The following is a 22,369-nucleotide window of genomic DNA, read 5'->3' as shown; positions in this document are numbered from 1 at the left end:
ATATACTTACTTATTGGATCTCTAATGACAATCTCTTTTGTTGTTTCTGTGAATGGACCCATGCCAATTATATTCTCAGCTGCAATTCGGAAGAAGTAGGCTTTCCCTTCAGTGAGTCCCTGAACAGTAGCATTCTGTCTTGTAACTGTGCAGGTTACTGGAGTCCAAGCTCTATGGTCAGATTCACGTTTTTCAATTATATAGTTGGTAATAGGAGAACCACCATCATCTTCTGGAGTAAACCATGTCAATTTACAGGAGTCATTGGTGAGGTTCTCAGTAAGGAATGGCATTCCAACTGGGCCTGGCACATCTGAAAGCAAAAAAGAAATGCAGTATTTAAGTATACATGCTGAATGTTATGAAATTTTACTTGTTTACAAGGACTAAAGTTGCTATTTACCTAGCACATCAACAATAATAGTCTTCTTCCGCTCGCCACCGGCATTTTTAGCAAGAAGAGTGTATAGACCCTGGTGGCTCCTTTTGCAGTTCTTGATGACCAAAGAAGAACTAATAGCTGTTTCTTCTATTTTGGCTTCTTCTGGTAAAGCTTGGCCATCCCTACTCCAAGTCACTGTCGGGGCTGGTTTTCCTGAGACGTATGCTATGATCCGAATTACTCCTCCAGCATGAACAACAATTCTGTCCCTGACACTTGCATCCAAATTAATATCAGGAGCCACTGTGGGAGGTGAACAAAAAAATTCAATGTGTTTTTTTTTTCTCACTTTGACTTAGAGGTACTAAAAATGTAAATGTGAATGATAAATACCAATTCTGTCCTTCATTTCAATAATGTCTGTAACTTCTCCAGGCTCTCCAATGCCAGCAGCATTCACTGCTCTAACTCTAAATTTGTAAAAACATCCTTCTTTTAATCCTGCCACAACGAACTTGGTTCCTCTAATTTCTTTATCTTTTACCTGGAAAAAAATATTATAACATCAGCTAACATCAAAGTATCATCAATTTCTTTGTTATGTTTGAAACAATCTTAAATCAGATGTTGTTCCAGTTTACAAGCACAAGACAGTTTCAAGCATACATGGATTTAGCTCACACAGAATTCTTCAGAATCTATGTAAAGAAATACAGGACATGGACATACAAGCTATTCTGAAGATTCACCCTTTTGATAATTCTAACAGACAAGGATGTTACAGCAATTACAATAGTCTGTGGTCTCAGAAGAACTATGTGTATTATTGGACATATAAACTCATATAAGTGAGAGTGGCAAAAAAAGGAATTCTTTGTTCTTTTTAAACCCCAATATGATGCCTGTTTACCTGGAAACAGTGCAGGAAATTTAGGCATTACTTCAAATGCACCCAAAGGTTTATGGACATACAAAAATATAACCAAGGTATGCATCAGTTAAATTTTCAGTAATGCATTACTGAAAAAAAATATCAGTTATGCATCATTGAAAAAGGTAGGAAAATGTAGGGACATAGTAGTTGCAAATGATTTGGCACAGTTTGATACCAGTGAGACTTACTCTTGTGCCAGTTCTAACTTGGTGTTGTCTTCTGGTCTTTTACCACCTATTTTCTCACATCTTTAAACAGAAATTTAAAAATTCTAAGTTTAGGAAACTGCAAAGTTAACTTCATGTGGTGGAGGGTCAATTACTGACTTTTACATTTGGTCTTATATTTTAAACATATGAAGATAATTATGGTGCAAAAATACGAACTTTTAGAAAATAACTTGCATAGCGAAAATTTGTAAAAAATATGTTTTCTGGAGCAATTTCTTTTGATAGACACACAGAGAGGAGAAACACAAATTCTGTAATAGTTTTCCACCTACCCGTTCCCATTCTTCCTTTCCTTCCTCTTTATACTCAACAATGTAGCCAGTGACCCTAGAACCACCATCCTTTAGTGGTGGAGTCCACTCCAAGTCTACAGAGGACTTCGTCCAATCAGTAACTTTTGGAATAGGAGGGCCAGGTGGGGCTGAAAGATATCATCATACCATTACAGCATAACAATATATTCTATGTTCTTATTTGAATATTTTCAATTTAAAAAATAGGAATATAAAATATTTACCAATAGGATCTCTAGCAATTGCTGGATCAGATGGCATGCTTGGTGGGCCAACACCGGCTGCATTGATAGCTGAAACACGGAACTGATATTCAGAGCCTTCAATAAGTCCTGTAACTCTGTATGAAACCCCCAGTGTCATAGGTTTGATAGGATCACGGTTAACCCTAGTCCATCTCTTTCCGGTAGTCTCTTTGCGCTCCAACCAGTAACCAGTAATAGGAGAGCCACCATCATGTTCTGGTTCTTCCCAGTTTACAGTCATTGAGTCACGTGTTATACTGCTAACTGTTGGCTTGTCACAAGGTCCAGGAACAGCTGGGAGACAAAATTAACACATAGCTTGTAAAAAAAAATGCTAAAGGAAGGTGGAGATAGCTAGAGTGCAAAACAGAGTTATGCGCTCACACGGTCACAGTTACATTAGGTAGTTCCTTATCCTCGCGAGACTCCTTCCTTTATTCTCCTTCCCAACCCTATTCAGGTACATATACTTCTGTGAAATGTAAAATATCTTTCTTTCAAATAACAATTGTCAAAAGTGATTTTTTCTCGCCTTCCTGGATCAGTACATCTTTTCAGTGCCCAGCCTAACCTTGAATGTTTTAAGAATGATTTTCTCTTGCCAGCTTAATATTCCTTCTACATCAGAGCTACTCTGCCTAATTTCTCTTTCAAAACTGAAGGCAGGAAATTGACTCTTCCTGATCTATGAGGTCAATAATGTCTCAAGTACAACAGAACGACCTGAATCTTAACAGATAAACCCTTATTTGTATATTTAAACATTAAAAAAGCTTGTTATTGTATTTTAATGTATAACAAGGAGGGAGAAAAGTATTTTTAAGTACTACACATGCTTTTAAGAACTAACTATTAATACTAAAACTCTTCAAGCTGTTCTAGAAAATTCACTTACGTGAAGAGAGAAAAGTAGTAGTGGTACTTAACAGATGCTGTACATATACCAGCGTGTGAAATGAATTGACATAATTTGAAAGCATATTGCTACTTACTGAAAAGGTTTCGTGCTGTTTCTGGTTCACTATCCAAAGGTTCTCCAATACCATATTTGTTTTGTGCCATAATGCGGAACACATATTCATGGCCTTCCATCAACTTGGGAACAGTGAATAAGCATTCCTTAGGCTCATTAGTAACGGGTACCCATGTCCTCCTATTTGCTTCTTTTTTCTCTATAACATAGTTCGTAATCTTAGAACCACCATCATCCAATGGAGGAAGCCATGATATTGTCATTTTATCAGCCAAAATGGATTCAAATTTAATAGGTCCCACTGGAGGTCCAGGACGACCTAAATGATACATTTTATAAAGAAGAATTAATTCAAATGCTATTAAAACAAAGTATCACATGAATGCTGTGAATTTATGTAATGCATAAGAGGTCTTGATATCTACCCAGAACATTTAGTCTCATCTCCTTTGAAGCAGTTCCCAGATTATTTACAGCTGTTATAGTATATAAGCCTGTATCACTTCTGCGAGACTGTTGAATCAATAAAGTGCAAGTATCTTCAGCAATGATCTTGTTGACATGTTGATCATACAGCACTGGTGTTTTGTCATCTGGTTTCTTTGGAGAAGCTTTTAGCCATGTTAACGTGGGGAAGGGCACACCCTTTATCTTGGCCACAATGTTAACATCTGTTCCTTCTTCAACCTCCATAAATTCTTTGAGTTCAATAGATGGTGGGCCTACAATGAAATGTTGGAAAAATGAACATAAAAATACTTCACAATTTTGAAATGGAATTTGCATTTACTGGTATCAGTTAGTACTTACATGTCTGGTCTTTGACAACAAGTGGGCCAACAGTGGCTGAAGGCCTGCTAGGACCTGCTATATTTACAGCTTTTACTCTGAATTCGTATTCTCCACCTTCTACAAGATCCTCAACAGTAAACTTTGTTTCCTCCACGTCACGTCTGTTGCATTGCTTCCAAGTCTCTTTCACTTCTCCAGTACGATCCCAGCGGAGACATTCAACATTATAATGTGTAACAGGAGCTCCACCATCATTCTTTGGTGGTTTCCATGTCAAGCTCACCGTGTTCTTGGTTACAAGGCCAATCTTTAGTTTAATAGGTGGATCAGGAGGATCTTCAGAAACAAAACAGAAATGTGAATAAATCCACTGTACAGTACCATCTGGTTTTAAAGAATTTGTCTGACTTTGATTTGACTTACGGATTGGATCTCTGGCTGTGGTCCGTTGGATGGTTTCTGCAGGAGGACCAACACCAAAACGATTTTCTGCACGTACCCGGAAGAAATACTCTTGGCCAGATATGAGATCAGGTACAACAAAGGAAGTACTTCCACAGTTTGCATTCACTTTAGTCCAGGCCTTCCCATCAATAGTTCTTTTCTCTATAACATAGCCTCTGATTCTATCTCCACCATCGTCGTCTGGCATCTTCCATGAAAGTTTACAACTGCCTCTTGTGATATCACTTACTTTTAGGTCTTTTGGTGGACCTGGGACATCTGTTAAGGTAAAAGCACAACAGAAACAATTTTACATAAGTATGTAGAAAAATAAGACTTAAATCTAGTATTTGAATACTTCAATATGTGTAAACCATACCAAGCACATTGACTCTGACATGTACAGTTTTTTGTCCTGCTTTGTTCTTTGCTGTAATACTGTATCGTCCAGAATGACTTCTGTTGCACTCAGGGATGATAATCACTGAACGTGTATCAGTTGCTTCCACCTGTGTATTATAGAAAGAAAGAGAAATTATAGAACTTTATTTATGTTTGAAAAATTCAACAATACTAAAGTTACAAAAATTGCTTTACCTGAGCTTCTTCAGGTACACTATGACCTCCCTCCTATAAACAAAGGAAATAATGTAAATATAAAAGGGGATAAGCTTAAATGTCTAGAAACACATGTAGAAAAAAACTTTTTCTTTTACTAACCTTTGCTGTTGTCTTTGCTTTTCCTTCAAACTCCCAAAATGTTTTTGGAACTGGACGACCCTTGATAACAGCAGGGATTTTAATTGTTGTGCCAGCACGACAAGAGAGGAAATCCTGTGCTCCAATATCAAGGAAGATTTCTGGTTCCTCTGCAAAAATATTTTAATATATAAATTTTAAAAGCTACTGAAAGTAAATTTCTGTCAGCATTGAGCTAAAACCCCACACAAACATGTAGAATGCCTGTTTATGTGAGAAAGGTTAGGTGTGCAAAAAGGAAGCTGGGGAGTATATGAATAGAAAAATTTGTTGTAGTCATTTCTTCATAAAACCCACATTATTTCCTTAGTATGACTGTAGGTGCTCATCAGTTTTCTAATGGATCCTGCTCTGGCAATTGTCATCATGACATGTTCAAAAATGTGTGTCAATCGTCTGTTACTTTTTTGCATAATTGTTTGTTCAGTTTTGTCTTTGGCTTGCTTGGCATCCTGCTTGAAAATTCACAGCAGTAGGCGGCATTTAGATATAAATGCATAAATTAATTCCCAGAACACTTACCTAAAATATCTTGGACAGGTATTTCTGATGTTGCAGGACTTGGTTCTGATTCTCCAGCAGCATTTACAGCTTTCACCCTAAATCGGTATTTTCTGAGCTCTTTCAAGTTGGGAATAACACATTCACAAGTAGGAAAGAGTTTGTCTCCTTCATTCACCTTCTTCCAGTCAGTACTACCTTCATCCTGCATTTCAACAATGTATCCTTTTATAGGACTGCCACCATCCTTTTGTGGAGGCTTCCACGCAAGAGCTACGGATGATTTGGTTTTGTCTTTGACCTCTGGGCAAGATGGTGGACCAGGCACAACTTGTAAGACAAAAGCAAGTAAAAATTACCTGAGAGTTAGTGTCTGCCTTTATTTTTCTGAATAGTTTCTAGAAGAATGCAAATATTTTCATCTTCTTTTGTCGTACATAATGTGTATAATCCTAGAACATGCATACTAATTACATATATTACATATATTAGTAAGGGATACTTAAGGTACAAGACATAAAGATTGAACTCTTTAACAATAAAGAAAAACAATAATATAAAAATCTGATTCTGAACACAAGTTTATTTGGCAATGTTTGTATTGGTGTAATCACAGTTTAAGGTTCATAAAAGAGGTAAAAAAATTAAATTAAGACTATATTTAAAATGGTGAAAAAAAGCAAATCATGAAACTACTTTGTGTCAATATATTCTTTTTGGTTTAATGAAAACAAAGCATTGGATTAATTGCACTAAATTCAGTATAAAGTATAGCAGCACATTTTGGTTATAGTTTGATATAGTCCTTAAAAATAGTCATACAAATTATATACTTACATATGGGATCTGCTGCTAAGGCAGGATCTGATGGTTCACTGGGAGGGCCAATTCCAGCAAGATTTTCAGCCATAACTCTAAACTGGTATTCAACACCTTCAGCCAAACGAAGCACATTGTACTCTAGACCTTTTACTGATGGCTTTGTTACTGGAGCCCTGTTAACACGTGACCAGTAGACACCTCCCACTTCTCTCTTCTCCAACCAATAGCCAGTTATTGGGCTGCCACCATCATTCAGAGGAGGCTCCCAAGCCACCAGCATTGACGATCTGGTGCAACTTAAAATTTTTGGCTTTCCAGGAGGTCCAGGAAGGCCATAGGGATCCTTAATAACAACTTTCTCTGAGAGGCATTCATCACTTATTCCATATTTGTTTACAGCCCGGACTCTAAATTGATATTTTTCATTTGTTGTGAGATTCCATACCTGAAAAATAAGATTTAAATCAATACTTAGCTACTTTCAGAATAAACTCATTTGAAGTTATGCAGCAGTTTTCACTTTAAATTCTGTCTTGGAATTTCATTGGCATACCTATATTTAGGTACTACACAGCTGTATGTAATGCCCTAGGGATATTCTTATTTCACGTACATAGGACCAAACATAAATAAAAATGTCATCATGTTTGTTTTTGCAGTTGGTAAAACTGTGAATAATGCTGGGAAATGGGAGGGAAGAGATCTTCTAAACACAGCTGAGATTAAGTAGCAAAAGAGAACAATTTATTTTGTTTTGTCACATGAGGAAAACACACATACATAGATGGGCAACATTCATCCAGTAATTTTGGAGTGTAAATGGAGCATGAGCACAGGTATCTATGCAAGTAGCAGATTTCATTAGATGTGTACTATTGTTATTTTTAATGCATACTAAAGTATGTAATAAAGATATTTTATAAATTACCCCATATCTTCTCTCAACAGCACTTTTGGAGACTTCTTCCCACTCAGATTTCTTCCTACTAGCATCACGTTTCTCAATAATGTAATGGGTAATTTCACTACCACCATTATCAAGAGGTGCATCCCATGTTAAATAGCATGAATCTGCTTTAATATCAGAAACAGCAAGATTTCTTGGTGGAGAAGGACGATCTGTATGAAAGCAATAGAGCATAGAATTACATTAAGAAAAACGCAAAAGCATTTTATTAGCTGTCATTTTATTAAAATGTCATGTCCTTACCATATACTTCAACATGCACATTGCGAAATGCAATGCCAAGACGATTGGAAGCTCTCACAGTGTAAGTGCCTTTGTCATTCCTCACTGCTGCAGGCAGGGTAAGTTCAGTTTTTGCCTCACTTCTAGATACTTCTTCCTTGGTTATCTTAAGTGCACTGGATGTTTGGTCAATTAAAACTTCATTCTTGTCCCATTCAATCTTTGGCATTGGCAGACCTGTCACATCAGCAGGAATATTAACTGGTTCTCCTGCCTTCACTTTGATAGTATCTCCTCTCACAGCCAAGCGTAATGTAACAGTCGGAGGTACTGAAAACAAGAAGGAAAATGACAGAGTGAAGATAGAGATGAAACAGAGAAATTGCCTTTCAGTGTTACAGAGATATTTGTATGGATTTCTTTAAAGCAGATATACCTTCATCATCTTGTATAACTACATTGAGAGGCAATGATGGTTCACTTTCTCCAATAGCATTGACAGCTTTGACACGGAATTCGTACATATGAAGTTCATCAAGATTTTCAACAAGAAGAGATGTTTTTGGACAGAGTCTTGCATTAACTCTTTCATAGTCTTTTGAATCATGTCTCCTCTTCTCAACAATATATCCTAAGACAGGACTGCCACCATCACTACGCGGAGGCTTCCAATCAAGCGTAATTGTTGACTTTGTCCTTTCTGTGTACATGAACCTCTCAGGTGCTGTTGGAGGACCTATTAACACAGATAAATCATAATGAAAAAAACATTAAAAAGAAGAGAATTTTAAATCATATGAATACAGTAGGTCTCGATTTTTAAAGCCATAGCTTTTGTATGCAAAGTATCTGAGTATGGTTATGGATAGTATAAAATTTCTCATGTATGTGGATAAAAACATAACAAGGAGTGTCTCAGTAGACATCAGTATTTTCTTACATAAAGAAACACAGTAGTTTTACAGAACTCATTCAGACATCTGACTGAAGGAATTAATCTAAGGCAGATGCCTTATCCAGGTACTAGAAAAGTAAATATACTTTTTGCATAGCAAGCAATCCAAACAATAATACTCATTTATTAACCTATAATTAAAAATTGTTTTAAAAAAACCCATAAAATTAGTCATCTTACCTAATGGATCAACTGCAAGAATGGGTCCTATTTCAACAGGTGGACCAGTACCAAACTTGTTCTTGGCACTAACACGGAATTTATATTCCTGCCCTTCAACTAGACCTGTAATATCACATTTAGATCTCTCTGTGTCTATAGCTAGTCTCCATGTATGCATTTTGGCATCCTTCCGTTCAACAATGAAGCCTATGATATCACTGCCACCATCATCTTCAGGATCAGACCAGTTAAGCAAACACATCTTTCTGTTCGTGACCACTGGCTTTAGGTCAAGGACTGGCCCAGGAACATCTGAAAAACAAAATCAAACAAGTACAATAAAGCGCAGAGATTATCTCACTAAAAGAAATACTCAGTTGATTTCAGAAAATATTTTTCTTACCAAATACTTCTACTCTGGTTCCTGCAGATTTGGAACCACTGCTATTGGTAGCAGTAATTACGTATCTTCCATGGTCTTTTCTCAATGCATTCTTAATGGTTAACTCAGATTTTGTACCAACATTTTCAATAACAACTCGATCTTTGTCTAATTCGCCCTCCTCCACAGCCCATGCAATGGTGGGAGTAGGACGTCCTGTCACAGTAGCAGGAATTTTAATAGTTTGCCCAGCCATGATCTGAATGCCTGCTTTGACAGAAACATCCAGCTCGACAGTGGGAGGCTCTGCAGAAGAGAGAAAAACAGTTCATTAGTTCAAGGGAGAGATTCAAACCCACCTTTTAAGCAGCTGGACATTTCTTGAAAATAATACGATTGCAATACCTTTAGGTTCTGCAACTGTTGTGGGTTCAGTTTCACCAGGTGGTCCTTCACCAGCTACATTAAGTGCAGTAACACGGAGTTTATAGTCTGCACCTTCTCTGACTTCTTTAACAGTATACTGTCGAACCTTAATGGGTTTCTCTGTGCAACGTGACCACTCTTTTACTCCGACCAGTTGTTTGTATACATGGTAACCAGTGATATCTCCACCACCATTATACACAGGAGGTTCCCATTCCAGCTCAATAGAAGTTGAGCTTGTATCAGCAACCCTTGGAATCGGTGGACCCGGAGGCACTATAAATAAATAGGTGTAAATCAAAGTTAAAGGCTATAAATCCTATTCCGTCACCTGTCTGCTATTAGCTTCTGCTAAGCTACTTACTTATTGGGTCCTGCGCAGTTTTTGGATCTGATGGTGGACTAAATTTACCAGGGCCAGCTGCATTTTCAGCACATACTCTGAAGATGTAGGTTAATCCTTCCAGCAGTCCTTCAACTTTTATTTCCAGAGCATTCACAAGGTTCCTGTTGACTCGAGCCCAATGAGTACTATTAATTTCACGTTTTTCAATCCAATATCCTATGATTGGGCTGCCATTGTCTTTTGGTTCATTCCATTTAACCAACATGCTGTTGCTGGTAACATCTTGCACATCAGGCTTATTAGGTGGATCTGGTGGAGCTGAAAAAAAAAATTGTAACTTTGTCATCATTGCTGTCTTCTTCAGTGCTTACTCAAAGCTAAGAGAACTAAGATATGAGAAATGACTAATTTTAAGTCATTCATAGTTCTTTCTTTCTTAGAAACTTTGATTCCTAACTGCAATCAGTAATCAAACTTGTAGTGGTTCTCTCTTTTGGTAAGACTATTAGTCTATTGAACACAAAGAATGTCACTATTCAGATGTTAAGTGTTTTTAGTATAAAGATTTATGACAGTGATTGTCATTCTTATTTCTTTACTATTGAAGTTAGAATGTTTTCAGTATATCCCTTTACTTTGATGGTTTAAAGTGTGTAATAAATAATAATTACATTGCTCAAGTTTCTTCTGGGAAACATTCACATAGATGAGGCTGACTGTTCTAAGAGTCTGTATAGTTTTACACTGGTTTTCTGAAAAGGTTGTATTTCAAAATTAAAACTTACAGAAAGGATCTTGCGCTGTCATTGGTTTTGAAACACATGGTGGCCCTGCTCCAACTCTATTTTCAGCAAATACACGGAAAAGATATTCTTTTCCTTCAATTAGTTTTGTTACATGGAATTTGCAATGCCTGAGTGTTGAACTGACAGTGACCCAGCCCATTTCAGCTTTTGTATTGTCTTTCTTTTCCAATACATAGTTTAGGATTTCACTTCCGCCATCATCGAGGGGAGGCTCCCACTTGCAAATGACAGAATTTTTCCTCACATCTTCAAACGTGAAGTTGACTGGAGGCCCAGGTGTATCTGTGAGTAAAGCAAGAAAAATGATGAGAACTCATCTTGTGCACTTCTTACCCAATACTCTGAACAAACTAAGTGTTTTTGAGGACATTCTTTACATACCTAACACATTCACTTCACATGAGGCTTTTGCAACACCATGGTCATTTTCCACTTTAATTGTAAATGTGCCATGGTCAGCTCTGATGGAGTCACGAATTGATAGTACAGACTCTCCTTCTTTATGGTTGTCAATACTTGTACGTTCTGGCAGTGAAAGCTGGAAAGGTTTCTCTTCTTCAGCTTCACCCTTCTTCTTCCTTGTATAAGTTGTTACTCTCTTTTTGATTTCCTCTGGTCTGACAACTTCATCATTCCTCAGCCAAGTGATAGATGGATAAGGTGACCCTGAAATATGTGCCTCAAGTATGATCTCATCACCTCTCTTCACCTCAAGGCCAGACTGTAGGTTTGCAGCAAGGAAGACTTTTGGAGCCTCTGTAAAAACACAGAATGACAAATGGAGAGTAGAATCTTCCAATATGTTTGAGGATGTATGGCAATTATTACAAACAATCAGATGAGCAATTCATACCAATAGGATCCACAGCTTTCACAAAAGGAGTAATCCGAGAAGGCTCACTGATGCCAGCAGCATTCTCAGCACGAACACGGAACTGATATTCCTTTCCTTCCTCAAGGCCTTTCACTGGATAAGTTAATAGAGGTACCAGATAGTCATTGCATCTCTCCCACCTCTCCTTGCCCTTAGCAAGCTTTTCTATTATATAGCCCATAATTTTGCTTCCACCATCAAACAGGGGTGGTTTCCATGTAAGTGTTACTGATTTTGATGTTGGATTATGGACCTCAAGGTCAACAGGAGGATCTGGAGGCTCTGTGGAAGAGTAGCAAAAGAGGGATCATATGAGAAAAGAAGGTATGAAGATTTTAGTTAAAATTCAATTTGCTAGATCATTTAGTAGTAAAAAACCCTTACGTTTTGGGTCTTCTGCAATGATTGGGTTTCTTAGTTCAAGATATTCTCCTCCTCCAATCTTATTGACAGCTTTAACACGGAAGTAATATTCACAGTTTGGGATAAGATCTTTGACTTGCCATGAGAGCTTATTTTCACCAGACATGACTGGGATATATGTTCTACGACCAGCTTCTCTGCGTTCCAGAACATAATGCAGAATAGGAGTGCCACCATCAAAGTCTGGAGGTTCCCAGGATACTTTGCAAGAATTCTTAGTTACTTCGCTTGCCTTAATGTCTTTACACTGCCCAGGTGGACCTGTTTTAAATAAGAATAATGAAATTAGTTAACTAAATAGGTGGGAAACTGTATTGCTAAATATGAAATAAATTATATTGCATTTCTTTGCTTTGCAGAAAGCAGACAAAACCCACAAATGTTGGCTAGACAGCATATATATGAATTTATGTTCCCAAAGGTGAAAAATATTCGTAATTCTTATATGCTTTTTCATATTTATATGATGACTATTCATAATAGTTGGGCTTTGAGTAGCCACTGACTAGTTAGACCAGCTTGGGGTAAAGTGGTTTTTTTCTGAGATTTTGTAACATTAATGCCTTTATGGCAATCTACATGTGTCTGTGTTGAAGAGATTCCTCCACATAGCAGAAAAGGGATTTTTCTAGTCCTTTCTTCTGTCAGCTGCAGGGCTCGTGAGGATAAGTCTGTTTCTCAGAATGGAAGAAGCCTCGTTACCTATGACTTTGACATTGACTGAGCCAGTTGTTGATGCCAGCTTGTTCTCCAATGTGATAGTATAAACACCAGCATCAGCATGAACACTGTCTATGACTTCGAGCAAGGCAGAGGTGTAGTCACTCTTCATTGTTGTTCTGTCACCAGCTTTCAACTCTTTGCCATCTTTGTGCCATGTTATAGTTGGGGATGGAACAGCTCTGAAGGGTACAGGGATACTTAATTTCTGTCCTTTAACAACAACAATGTCACGGGTTTTTAGATCAATGGTTGGATTGCCTGTAAAAGTAAGTATAATATTACTAGAAAGTTGCCAAACACCATTCTTTTTTCAGTTATCGAGATCTGAAAAAAAAGAGACTTATTCTTACAGTCTGGGTCCTTGGCAACAACTTTTTCTGAGATGTCTGATGGCTCACTAGCTCCAACAGCATTGACAGCTCTGACTCTCAGCACATATTCCTTGTCTGGAACAACACCTTCTTCCACTTTACATTTTAGGTCTTTTATTGGACGAGAATTGATTCGCATCCATTTTTCTGTTCCTGCTTCACACATCTCAACGTTATACCCAATAATAGGGCTTCCACCATTCTTCTCAGGTGGCTTCCATGCAATACAAATGTGCTTTCGACCTGCATCTGTGACATGTAAATCCTGAGGAGGTGAAGGAGGGCCTGCAGAAATGGAAAAATATGGTGTCACTTTTCTCCCAGAATATCTGTTCTACACAGCACACTGCTTCTATAATCTATACACTGTGTATTATACTACTACTTACTTGTTGGATCTTCAATATGAATGAGGTCAGTTGGTTCACTGGGATGACCACAGCCAGCTTCATTTTCTGCACGAACCTGGAACTGTACATCTGTACCTTCAATGACATCAGTCACTCTGAAATTGCAATCTGGACCAGCTGTCTTGCCAGCTTTTACCCAGCGAGTGGCTAGTTTTTCTTTCTTTTCAATAACATATCTGAATAAATCGGGGAAAATACTATTAGGTACTTGAAATGTGATCGCTTCAGACTTATTGCTCAATAAAATAGATAAAGAGAGATTAGAATATTTTGGCCAGTGGAAAAGTAGAGAGAGCCATGTGTGACAGGTTTAGTGAACTTTACTTCACTAATCAGCCACTTAGTCCTGGTAGGTCTTGGACATAAAGGGGCTGACATTACTGACAGACCCAATTCTGAAAGCCAATTCCTGAACATCTGCTCTGTTCTCAGGTTTTAGAGAGCTGCAGAGGTGAAAGAACCTCCAAGATATACTTGTATCTTTGCTAGTTTGGATCTCAGTGGTTAGTCCACTGAGAATATTGGTAGATATTACCTGTGAGTTACTCAGCTGTCGAAATTCTGCCTATGATAGGCTATGGGAAAGTAATGTGAATTAAGTTACTTATGTTGCTTCAGGCAGATCTCTGCAGTTGTCAGTTTGTTCAAGATATGCTTACTGTGATTGGGAAGGAGAGGAAGAGTGAAAATATAAAGAGGAAAAATCTAACTGGCACTCAAGGTCAATTTCAGAGGACAGATACTTTAGAAACCAAAGAAAAGGACAAGTTACAAGCAACCCAGAGTAAAACAGTCTCTTTGAAAAGTGTAATAAAGAAGAGAATGAACAGAAAAGAGATGAGGCTTCACCTTAGCTGAGTGTATGCAATTTGAATGAGAAAGTAGGGCAGAAGGCAAATGTAACAATACTACTTGGTGGATGGGTCTAAATGGCTACAGTTCTGGAGGAACTGGATACTATGGTTGCATTAAATTTTTTGTATTTTATATACAGTTCAATTTAATCTGATTTGATTAGATGCTGTTTTGAGGGTGTTGACACAAGTTCATTGTTCATGCACATTAGGTTATTTATATTTGCATCATTTCCACATTTTAAAATCAAACCCTTTATTGCTTTGACCACATGGCTTCTCTTTTATATCCATCCACCTCTTTTCATATAAAATGTGTCCATTTAAAATTTAAACATTTTGAGAGAAATGCTTTCATTCATGAAAATATTTTGATCTACAGGAAACACTACTCAAACTTAAGATGACCTTACCTTTGAATTGGTCTGCCACCATCATTCTTAGGTGGTTCCCATTTCAAATCAACATGACCCTTTGTCACTTCAACTATTGTAAGAGCATATGGAGGCCCAGGTGTTGCTAAAAAAAAAAAAATACACACATTAGAAGAATAGGAATCCATTACATGTGAGTTGTTTCTATTGATCACTCAGTAAGCAAATCTGAAACTTACTGAAAGTATCTTTAGCAAGCACTGAATCTTCAATTTCACAATAATCACTCTGTCCAATGGCATTTTCAGCAGCCACACGGAACACATACAATGAGCCTTCAGTCAGTGGGCTCACTGTGTACTTGGTATCTTTCACTGTTGTATCAACTGTCTGCCAGCCTTTTCGCCTTACATCTCTCTTTTCAACAATGTAGTTGGTAATTGGGGAACCTCCATCTTTTTCCGGTACTGTCCATTTAAGGTCTGCTGTATTTTTAGTAATATTAATAACCTCAAGCCACCGAGGTGGTGAAGGAGGATCTGTAAAATAGAAAAAGAAGGTAAAACAGGTTAGTGTATTTCCCATCAAAGATCTTGGAAGGCAGGGAATACACCAAAACTATTAAAACTTTGTATTTTCTTTGCTGACGCAGGGCAGATTTTAATATTTCATAAGCCTTCCCAGAGTTCACTTGGTACCTACAGAGACAGGCAGACATGGGCCTTTTTTAAAGACAGAGACAGTATATTTGCAGCAACAATGCATTCTGAAACAATACTCACAGAGCCTCTCTTTGCACAGCACAGGGTCACTGGGTTCACTGGGCTCACTCTCGCCAGCCTTGTTCACAGCTCTTACACGGAATGAATATTCTTGTTTCTCCATAAGTCCTTTGAGGAAGTGTTCAGTTGTGGGAACTCCTTCAGCTACTCTCACCCACTCATCTGTTCCAGTCTTTAATAGTTCAATGACATAAGATTCGATCTTTGCCCCTCCATCGTGTTCTGGCTTTGTCCAGCTCAGGAATAATGATGTCTTGCCAACATCTTTCACAGTCGGCTTTCCAGGAGGCCATGGTGGATCTAGACAGGAGTCCAATATTAATTACATGATTGAAAACAAAGAAATTTTTTGTTGTTGTTAAATTGAGACATTAAAAATGTGTTTATTATACCAATTGGGTCTTTCACTAAGATTGGCTCCGTTTCCTTGCTTGGTTTTCCAGGTCCTGCAAGATTCTCTGCCAAGACACGGAACTTATATTTCTTCTTATTTGTAAGACCTTTAACTCTGGAAATAAAAAATAAGTTTGATTAAACCAAATCTACACTTTAACTCGTGCCTAAAACGTTATTCTCTCTACTCTTCCTAATACAGTTTACTTGGAAAATCTAAAAATACCCAAATTACTGCTAATGATGTTTTATGAAATGGTGAACATTCAAGGTAGGTATATTGTCAACAGTAAAATGGTGCACCATGACATAGAAACCAATGTTTTGAGAGCCATCTTGCATTTTTGCATGTTCCATGGTTGTTAGTTAATATGAGTATCAGGAGAAAAAAAACCCAGGGTTTTGGCAAATGAGTACTTCAGATGGCTATGTCTGCTATTTTATAATGTCTTATAAATAATCACATAGCATAGAAATTATTAAGCATAACATTTAAAAAAAAAAGATGAGTCACTCTTCTGTAAAGATATTCTTCTTTAAAATTAATTATATAAAAAAGTATGCCAATAGATGTTATTTGGATCTAAACTTACGGAAGCAAGGAGAAAAGAGTAAGAACAATGTAAAACTTGTTTAAAAGGCTACTGTTACATTTTTATGTCTCTGTGACCAATTTCAGACTAAACTGACGATGGTCTTACTTGAATGTTGTATCTTTCACTGGCATTTTATTGCATTTTATCCATTTATCCTGTTCAGGATCATATCTTTCAACCCAGTAGCCAGTTATGGGGCTGCCACCATCTTCATCTGGTTCATTCCATGTTAAGGTGACTGAGTCTTTAGTGACCTCTGTAGGCTTGAGACCTGTTGGAGGGCCTGGTGGATCTGTATAAATTAATAAATTAAAAAAAACCAAAACAAAAAAAAACAAAAAACAAAACCATCACACATATGGTTTTTTTTTCCCTGTGTTAAAATATTGTAAAAATTTATCATTAATTTAACTAACTAACCAAATGAATATTTTGCAATGATGGGGTTACACTGTGCTGGCTCCCCAATACCATACATGTTCTCGGCACTGACTCGGAACACATATTCTTTATGAGGAATTAAATTGGTAGCTCTGAATTTTGTATCCTTAATAGTTGATGACAACTTGTGCCATATTTCACTGTCTGTAGCTCTTTTCTCAAGGACATAGTTGGTGATTTTAGAACCCCCATCATCTCGTGGAGGATTCCACGTCAGAAGGCAGGATTCATTTGTAATTTCTGATACATCAAATGCAGCTGGTGGACCAGGTTTATCTGTAGAGGACAAATGGGAATGTTAATCTTCTGCTTGCATACCTCAGTACATTACTAATGATTTTTATAAACAACATAAAACACATGCATACCAAGAACATTAACTTCAACAACAGCAGTAGCACGTCCACTGGAATTTACAGCTTCTATAATATAGGTTCCACTGTCACTCCTCTTGCTGTCTGTAATAGTGACTGTAGAATGATTAGGTTTGGTTTCAATGGTGATTCTGTCATCAGGTCTCAAAATTTTGTCAGCCTTCGTCCAAGTAATCTGGGGCTCAGGCTTTCCAGTTACTTTAGCTGGCAGCTCAATTTTAGTTCCAGCTTTCACAGTAAGTCCAGCAAGAAGCTTCACATCTAAGAAAATTTCTGGAGCCTCTGATTTAGGAAAGAATAAAAACATTGTTATAGAAATAGTATTTCAAAGACTGTAAAAATAAAGCAGCTATTGTAATTCAGTGATTGAAAGAATTACCTTTTGCATCAATGGCCTGAATATCATCTGTTGGCTTACTTGGCTTGCTAGCTCCTATTCTGTTCAAAGCCTTAACCCGATATGCATACCACTCCCCTTCCTTGAGTTTTGTTACTTCCATTCTGTTTGTTATAAAAAAAAAATCCAGATATTTAAAGTGGTGACGATGGAACAATTAGTTGAAAGGATATACCTTCTGATGTTAATTTACTTACTTTGTTTCAACAACAGGCTCCCCACATATCTCCCACTTGTCTGTGCCACGTTGGGATTTTTCTACCAGATAGCCCTTAATGCGGGCACCACCATCATATTTGGGAGGCTCCCACATTAGGAAGATTCCTTTTGATGTTGGATTTCTCCATTTAACATTCTCTGGTGGATCGGGCACCGCTATTAAAAATTAAAAATGTATGGCATCTTAGAAACCAGTCTAAGGAAGATTTTTTTTACATCTTATTTTAAAGAAAGTCAGCAAGATTTCAGAAAGAGAAAATCAGCAACAATGTGAAACAGTTGACTCACTTGCTGGTGTTGACATATTTACAGGTTCATCAATATATGCAGGTTCTCCTGGGCCGCATTTATTGCATGCAGAAACTCTAAATAAATATTCTTTTCCTTGGATGAGGTCAGGTACAGTGAACTCTTGGTCAACAACATGATCCATAACCTAAAGAGAAGGAAGGCTCCAATGTGATTCTAAAATTTATTTCCAAAGAGCAATTACCAAAATAAGACACAAAATTCAGTAGCACATGTGGAAACAATATAGCAAATAGAAATTGAGAAAGAATGAACTTACTTTGTTCCATGTTTTCCGGCTTACTTCACGTTTTTCAATTATATAGCCGGTAACTGGACTTCCACCATCATCTTCTGGAGGTTCCCATGACAGCTGTACTGTGTTCTTGATTATGTCTAAAACTTTAAGTTCTCTTGGTGCACTTGGACGAGCTAGAAGTCACAGAAATTGTATTAATTATTTTGTAATCAGAGTTTGACAGATGATCTCTATGTAATCTATCTGCCAGAAGACTTTCTCTTCTTAGTCATTCTTCCTTAAACAGCAAAACTGGATATTGAAAACCAGAAAAGAGGTTTTTTAAAGGATGGATTTCTAGTTTTTAGTTATATTTTAATATAAGTTTACTGAAAGTTGTGTGATTTCACATTATTAACCTAATCAGATTTTAGCAAGACAAATATGGAATATTATTGCTAGAATATATACATGTCCGCTTACCAATGACATTAACATGAATTTCTCCTGAAACAGATGACACAGGGTTTTCTAATGTTAAGGAATAAATTCCCTTGTCTGGACGTTCACTTGGAGTAATTACAAGTTCTGCAAAGGAGGCAGTGGTCTTCATTGTTACACGATCACCCTCTTCTAAGACTTGGTCACCAAAAGACCATGTGGCGGTTGGCACAGGGTAGCCAGTGATAGGAACACGGATCTTGATTGGCTCTGGAACAATAACTTCCAGCCCATCTTTAAATGCACTTAGGTCCATTGTAGGTCCAACTGGAAAAAGTGGAAAATGGATTTGATGAAATATTTTCGGATGTTCTGAACATGGCTAATAATAGCTGTGTTTAGAGGCTGATTCTGACTGTATCTCAGCCTGCAGCTAAGCCTAGGCCTAGCTGTGGCTTATCACTCCCTTCCTCTCCTGGCTAAAAGTTTTTTAGAAATATGTGAGATGATAAGGCAGCTTAGCATTATCAAGGAGGAGATCTAGTTTACCCTTTAATATAAAACCTTTGTATTGTTTCAATTTTTTATTTTAATTTTTTTTTGTCTTCTCTGCCTTTCTCTCTTTCTGTTACCTCCCACCTTCCACAAAGCTAGGTCAGGAGACAAAAGATCATGCCTTGCTCTTCAGGCAACCTAATAGGTCTCTGCCTAATAGTACAGCTAATTATCTGCAGAATGTGTAATGGAGGAGAAATAGCTCAGAATCTGAAAGATCTAAGGCTCTTTATACTGGTGGCATCACAGTTACCTGGTGAAAAACATACATATTACCCACAAGATGCACTTTAATTGTGTGTCTTATCTGATGAATTATCTTTAATAAATAGCATATGGCTTACCAAAAGTATCATCTGCAGTTAATGGCCCAATAGCCTCTGCTGGATCAGACACACCAGCTGCATTTTCTGCTGAGACTCTATAGTAATACCTGGATCCTGGTTTCAATCCAGTTACCTAAAAAGCACAAATAATAATTTAGTAACTCATATTAAAGATGATCTACACATTTTGAGTACTTTGCTGTTGAACAGAACATCTTACCTTAAAAGTAAGAGCAGGTACTAGCTTTGGGTTACAGCGAATCCACTTGTCTGTTCCTTCTTCTTGCCTTTCAACAATATAACCTAAGACTGGACTTCCTCCATCTTTGAGAGGAGGTTCCCATGTGAGCTGCACTGACGACTTAGTTTGATCAGAATGATCAAGGTTAATGGGAGGACTTGGTCTCTCTGAAAATAATTTGGGAGAAATACATTTTCACAACTGATAAAGGAGTATGGTTCTGCATATCAGCTGTCTACACCTTAAAGTACTCTCTTTAAAGCCTTTGCATAGCTTTTTCTAGACCAGTTCTTTTAAATTGAGGTTGGATCCTAATTTCAGAACAAAAATATTTGGAGTTCTTACTGAACCAAATGGTAGCAAGATACTCCTGATATATCTGAAGGACAAAAGTAGGGAAAATCTAAGTGTACATGGTATTTGCAACACATGTTTCTGAATTGAACTTTCCTGCACACATAATATATAAACAGCCAGAATGTCCCTGCCTCCTAATGTAATCACAATCAGTGCTTGCATACTTACTGATTGGGTCCATAATTTTTACTGCACGTGTAGCAGGACTTGGTTTGCCAACTCCAACCATGTTTTGAGCTCTTACTCTGAAGAAATATTCTTCATTTTCCACAACATCAGTAAGGACAGCTGACAGCTCATCAGCTCCAGTGGTCATAGTTGGCTCCCATTTGATGGAAGCTCTGTTACGCAGTTCAATAACGTAGCCAGTAATTGGAGATCCTCCATCATACTCAGGTGGTTCCCAGGTAAGTGTAGCTCCAAACCTGTTCACATCAGTAACTTCTACATTTTGAGGAGGACCAGGAACATCTGCATTTTATTTTAGGGAGAAAAAGGAAAAACAAGGTATGTGGTTTTAACCTATTGTTAGAGTTTGTACTGCTTTTCTTACACTGCCATCAAACACTGAGTTTTTCATAACTTCTGCTCACCAAATTTGCTCTTAGCTTCCACAGGTGTCTCTGTTTCCACTGGCTCACCAGTGCCCACTCTGTTCCGTGCACTAACACGGAAGAGGTACTCAACTCCTCCTTTTTGCAGTCCAGTAACAGTGTATTCACAATTTTCAGCACAGTCAGTGGCCATAATCCAGGTCTTACGCTTGATATCACGTCTTTCAATGACGTAGCCTATTATTTTACTTCCACCATCACTTTCTGGTTCTTGCCAGGCAAGGCCAACTTCACCATCATAAGTTTCAGTGACTTCCAAGTTTCTAACTGGACCCGGAACATCTAACAAAGATAGGACAATATTTTAGGGCATTGCATCTCCCCCCCCCCCCCTTCCCCGGCTTAAATAAATGCAAGCAAGGTTTTAATAATGGGAGTACTTACCAATGACCTCTACATTGATGAATGCTTCTGCCTGGCCATGTTTGTTTCGAAGTATAACCTTGTACCGTCCCTTATCTGATTTCTTTGCTTCATAAATTTTGAAGGTAGTGCAGTCAGTTGTTGTATCAACAGTTGTTGTGGGCAGACTTTCCTCCCCTTTCAACCATTCAGCTTCTGCTCTTGGATAGGCATCATATGGAACAGTCATAGTTAAAGGCTTTCCAACATCAACCACAAGGTTTTGATCACCAGTCTTGATTCTAGGTGCAGCTAAGGAAGATCAATGTGACAAGTAAGTACTTATATATAAAAAAAAAAAAAAAAAGATATATTTCTGTAGTCAGCTGTCCCTGGTTTCAGCTGGGATATAGTTAACTGTCTTCCTAGTAGCTGGTACAGTGCTATGTTTTGAGTTCAGTATGTGAAGAATGTTGATAACACTGATGTTTTCAGTTGTTGCTCAGTAGTGTTTAGACTATAGTCAAGGATTTTTCAGCTTCTCATGCCCAGCCAGGGCACCTGACCCAAACTGGCCAACAGTGTGTTCCATACCATGTGACGTCCCATCTAGTTTAGGAACTGGGAAGTGGGGGACAGGGATTCGCCGCTCGGGGACTGGCTGGGTGTCGGTCGGCAGGTGGTGAGCAATTGCCCTGCGCATCATTTGTACATTTCAATCTTTTTATTACTACTGTTGTCATTTTATTAGTGTCATCATTATCATTATTAGTTTCTTCTTTTCTGTTCTATTAAATCATTCTTATCTCAACCCAGGAGTTTTACTTCTTTTCCTGATTTTCTCCCCCATCCCACTGGATGGGGGGGAGTGAGTGAGCGGCTGCATGGTGCTTAGTTGCTGGCTGGGGTTAAACCACGACATCAGCAAAGAAGTTAACACAGAAAAGTAAAAGGAGCTGTTGTGTGAATTCTAAGCAAATCCTTCATATACTCATTGGATTGCTCTGGAGAAAGAAACTAAGGCTGGCTGGTATGTACTGTGTCCTCCTATAAAATCAGGGAAGAGGGAGTTGCTTTTTGAGCATTAATTTAATT

General features: G+C 37.8%; 1 protein-coding gene across 1 annotated transcript in view; it reads right to left on the bottom strand.

Moving 5' to 3' along the window:
- TTN (titin) overlaps positions 1-22,369 on the bottom strand; it is a 242,040-nt gene that overhangs the window by 64,011 nt on the left and 155,660 nt on the right. Inside the window, 45 exon segments of the mRNA XM_010569298.1 lie at positions 11-313; positions 404-685; positions 776-926; positions 1,819-1,967; positions 2,064-2,378; positions 3,077-3,376; positions 3,483-3,779; positions 3,868-4,185; positions 4,273-4,572; positions 4,673-4,802; positions 4,891-4,923; positions 5,014-5,162; positions 5,575-5,883; positions 6,391-6,820; positions 7,304-7,494; positions 7,586-7,894; positions 8,001-8,300; positions 8,700-8,993; positions 9,085-9,369; positions 9,469-9,765; positions 9,854-10,153; positions 10,621-10,923; positions 11,023-11,397; positions 11,495-11,797; positions 11,900-12,199; positions 12,641-12,919; positions 13,012-13,317; positions 13,422-13,618; positions 14,710-14,815; positions 14,910-15,209; positions 15,453-15,752; positions 15,845-15,960; positions 16,547-16,733; positions 16,862-17,158; positions 17,251-17,538; positions 17,636-17,757; positions 17,851-18,028; positions 18,161-18,308; positions 18,441-18,592; positions 18,882-19,166; positions 19,739-19,853; positions 19,941-20,128; positions 20,487-20,789; positions 20,912-21,214; positions 21,317-21,586. Coding sequence (XP_010567600.1) covers positions 11-313; positions 404-685; positions 776-926; positions 1,819-1,967; positions 2,064-2,378; positions 3,077-3,376; positions 3,483-3,779; positions 3,868-4,185; positions 4,273-4,572; positions 4,673-4,802; positions 4,891-4,923; positions 5,014-5,162; positions 5,575-5,883; positions 6,391-6,820; positions 7,304-7,494; positions 7,586-7,894; positions 8,001-8,300; positions 8,700-8,993; positions 9,085-9,369; positions 9,469-9,765; positions 9,854-10,153; positions 10,621-10,923; positions 11,023-11,397; positions 11,495-11,797; positions 11,900-12,199; positions 12,641-12,919; positions 13,012-13,317; positions 13,422-13,618; positions 14,710-14,815; positions 14,910-15,209; positions 15,453-15,752; positions 15,845-15,960; positions 16,547-16,733; positions 16,862-17,158; positions 17,251-17,538; positions 17,636-17,757; positions 17,851-18,028; positions 18,161-18,308; positions 18,441-18,592; positions 18,882-19,166; positions 19,739-19,853; positions 19,941-20,128; positions 20,487-20,789; positions 20,912-21,214; positions 21,317-21,586 — 11,163 coding nt within the window.

This window comes from Haliaeetus leucocephalus, unplaced genomic scaffold, assembly GCF_000737465.1.
Source record: "Haliaeetus leucocephalus isolate CR32 unplaced genomic scaffold, Haliaeetus_leucocephalus-4.0 Scaffold1, whole genome shotgun sequence".
NCBI classification, from domain to species: Eukaryota; Metazoa; Chordata; class Aves; order Accipitriformes; family Accipitridae; genus Haliaeetus; species Haliaeetus leucocephalus.
The sequence above is the reverse complement of the archived record's forward strand: the minus strand, read 5'-3'. Positions and strand labels throughout refer to the sequence as shown.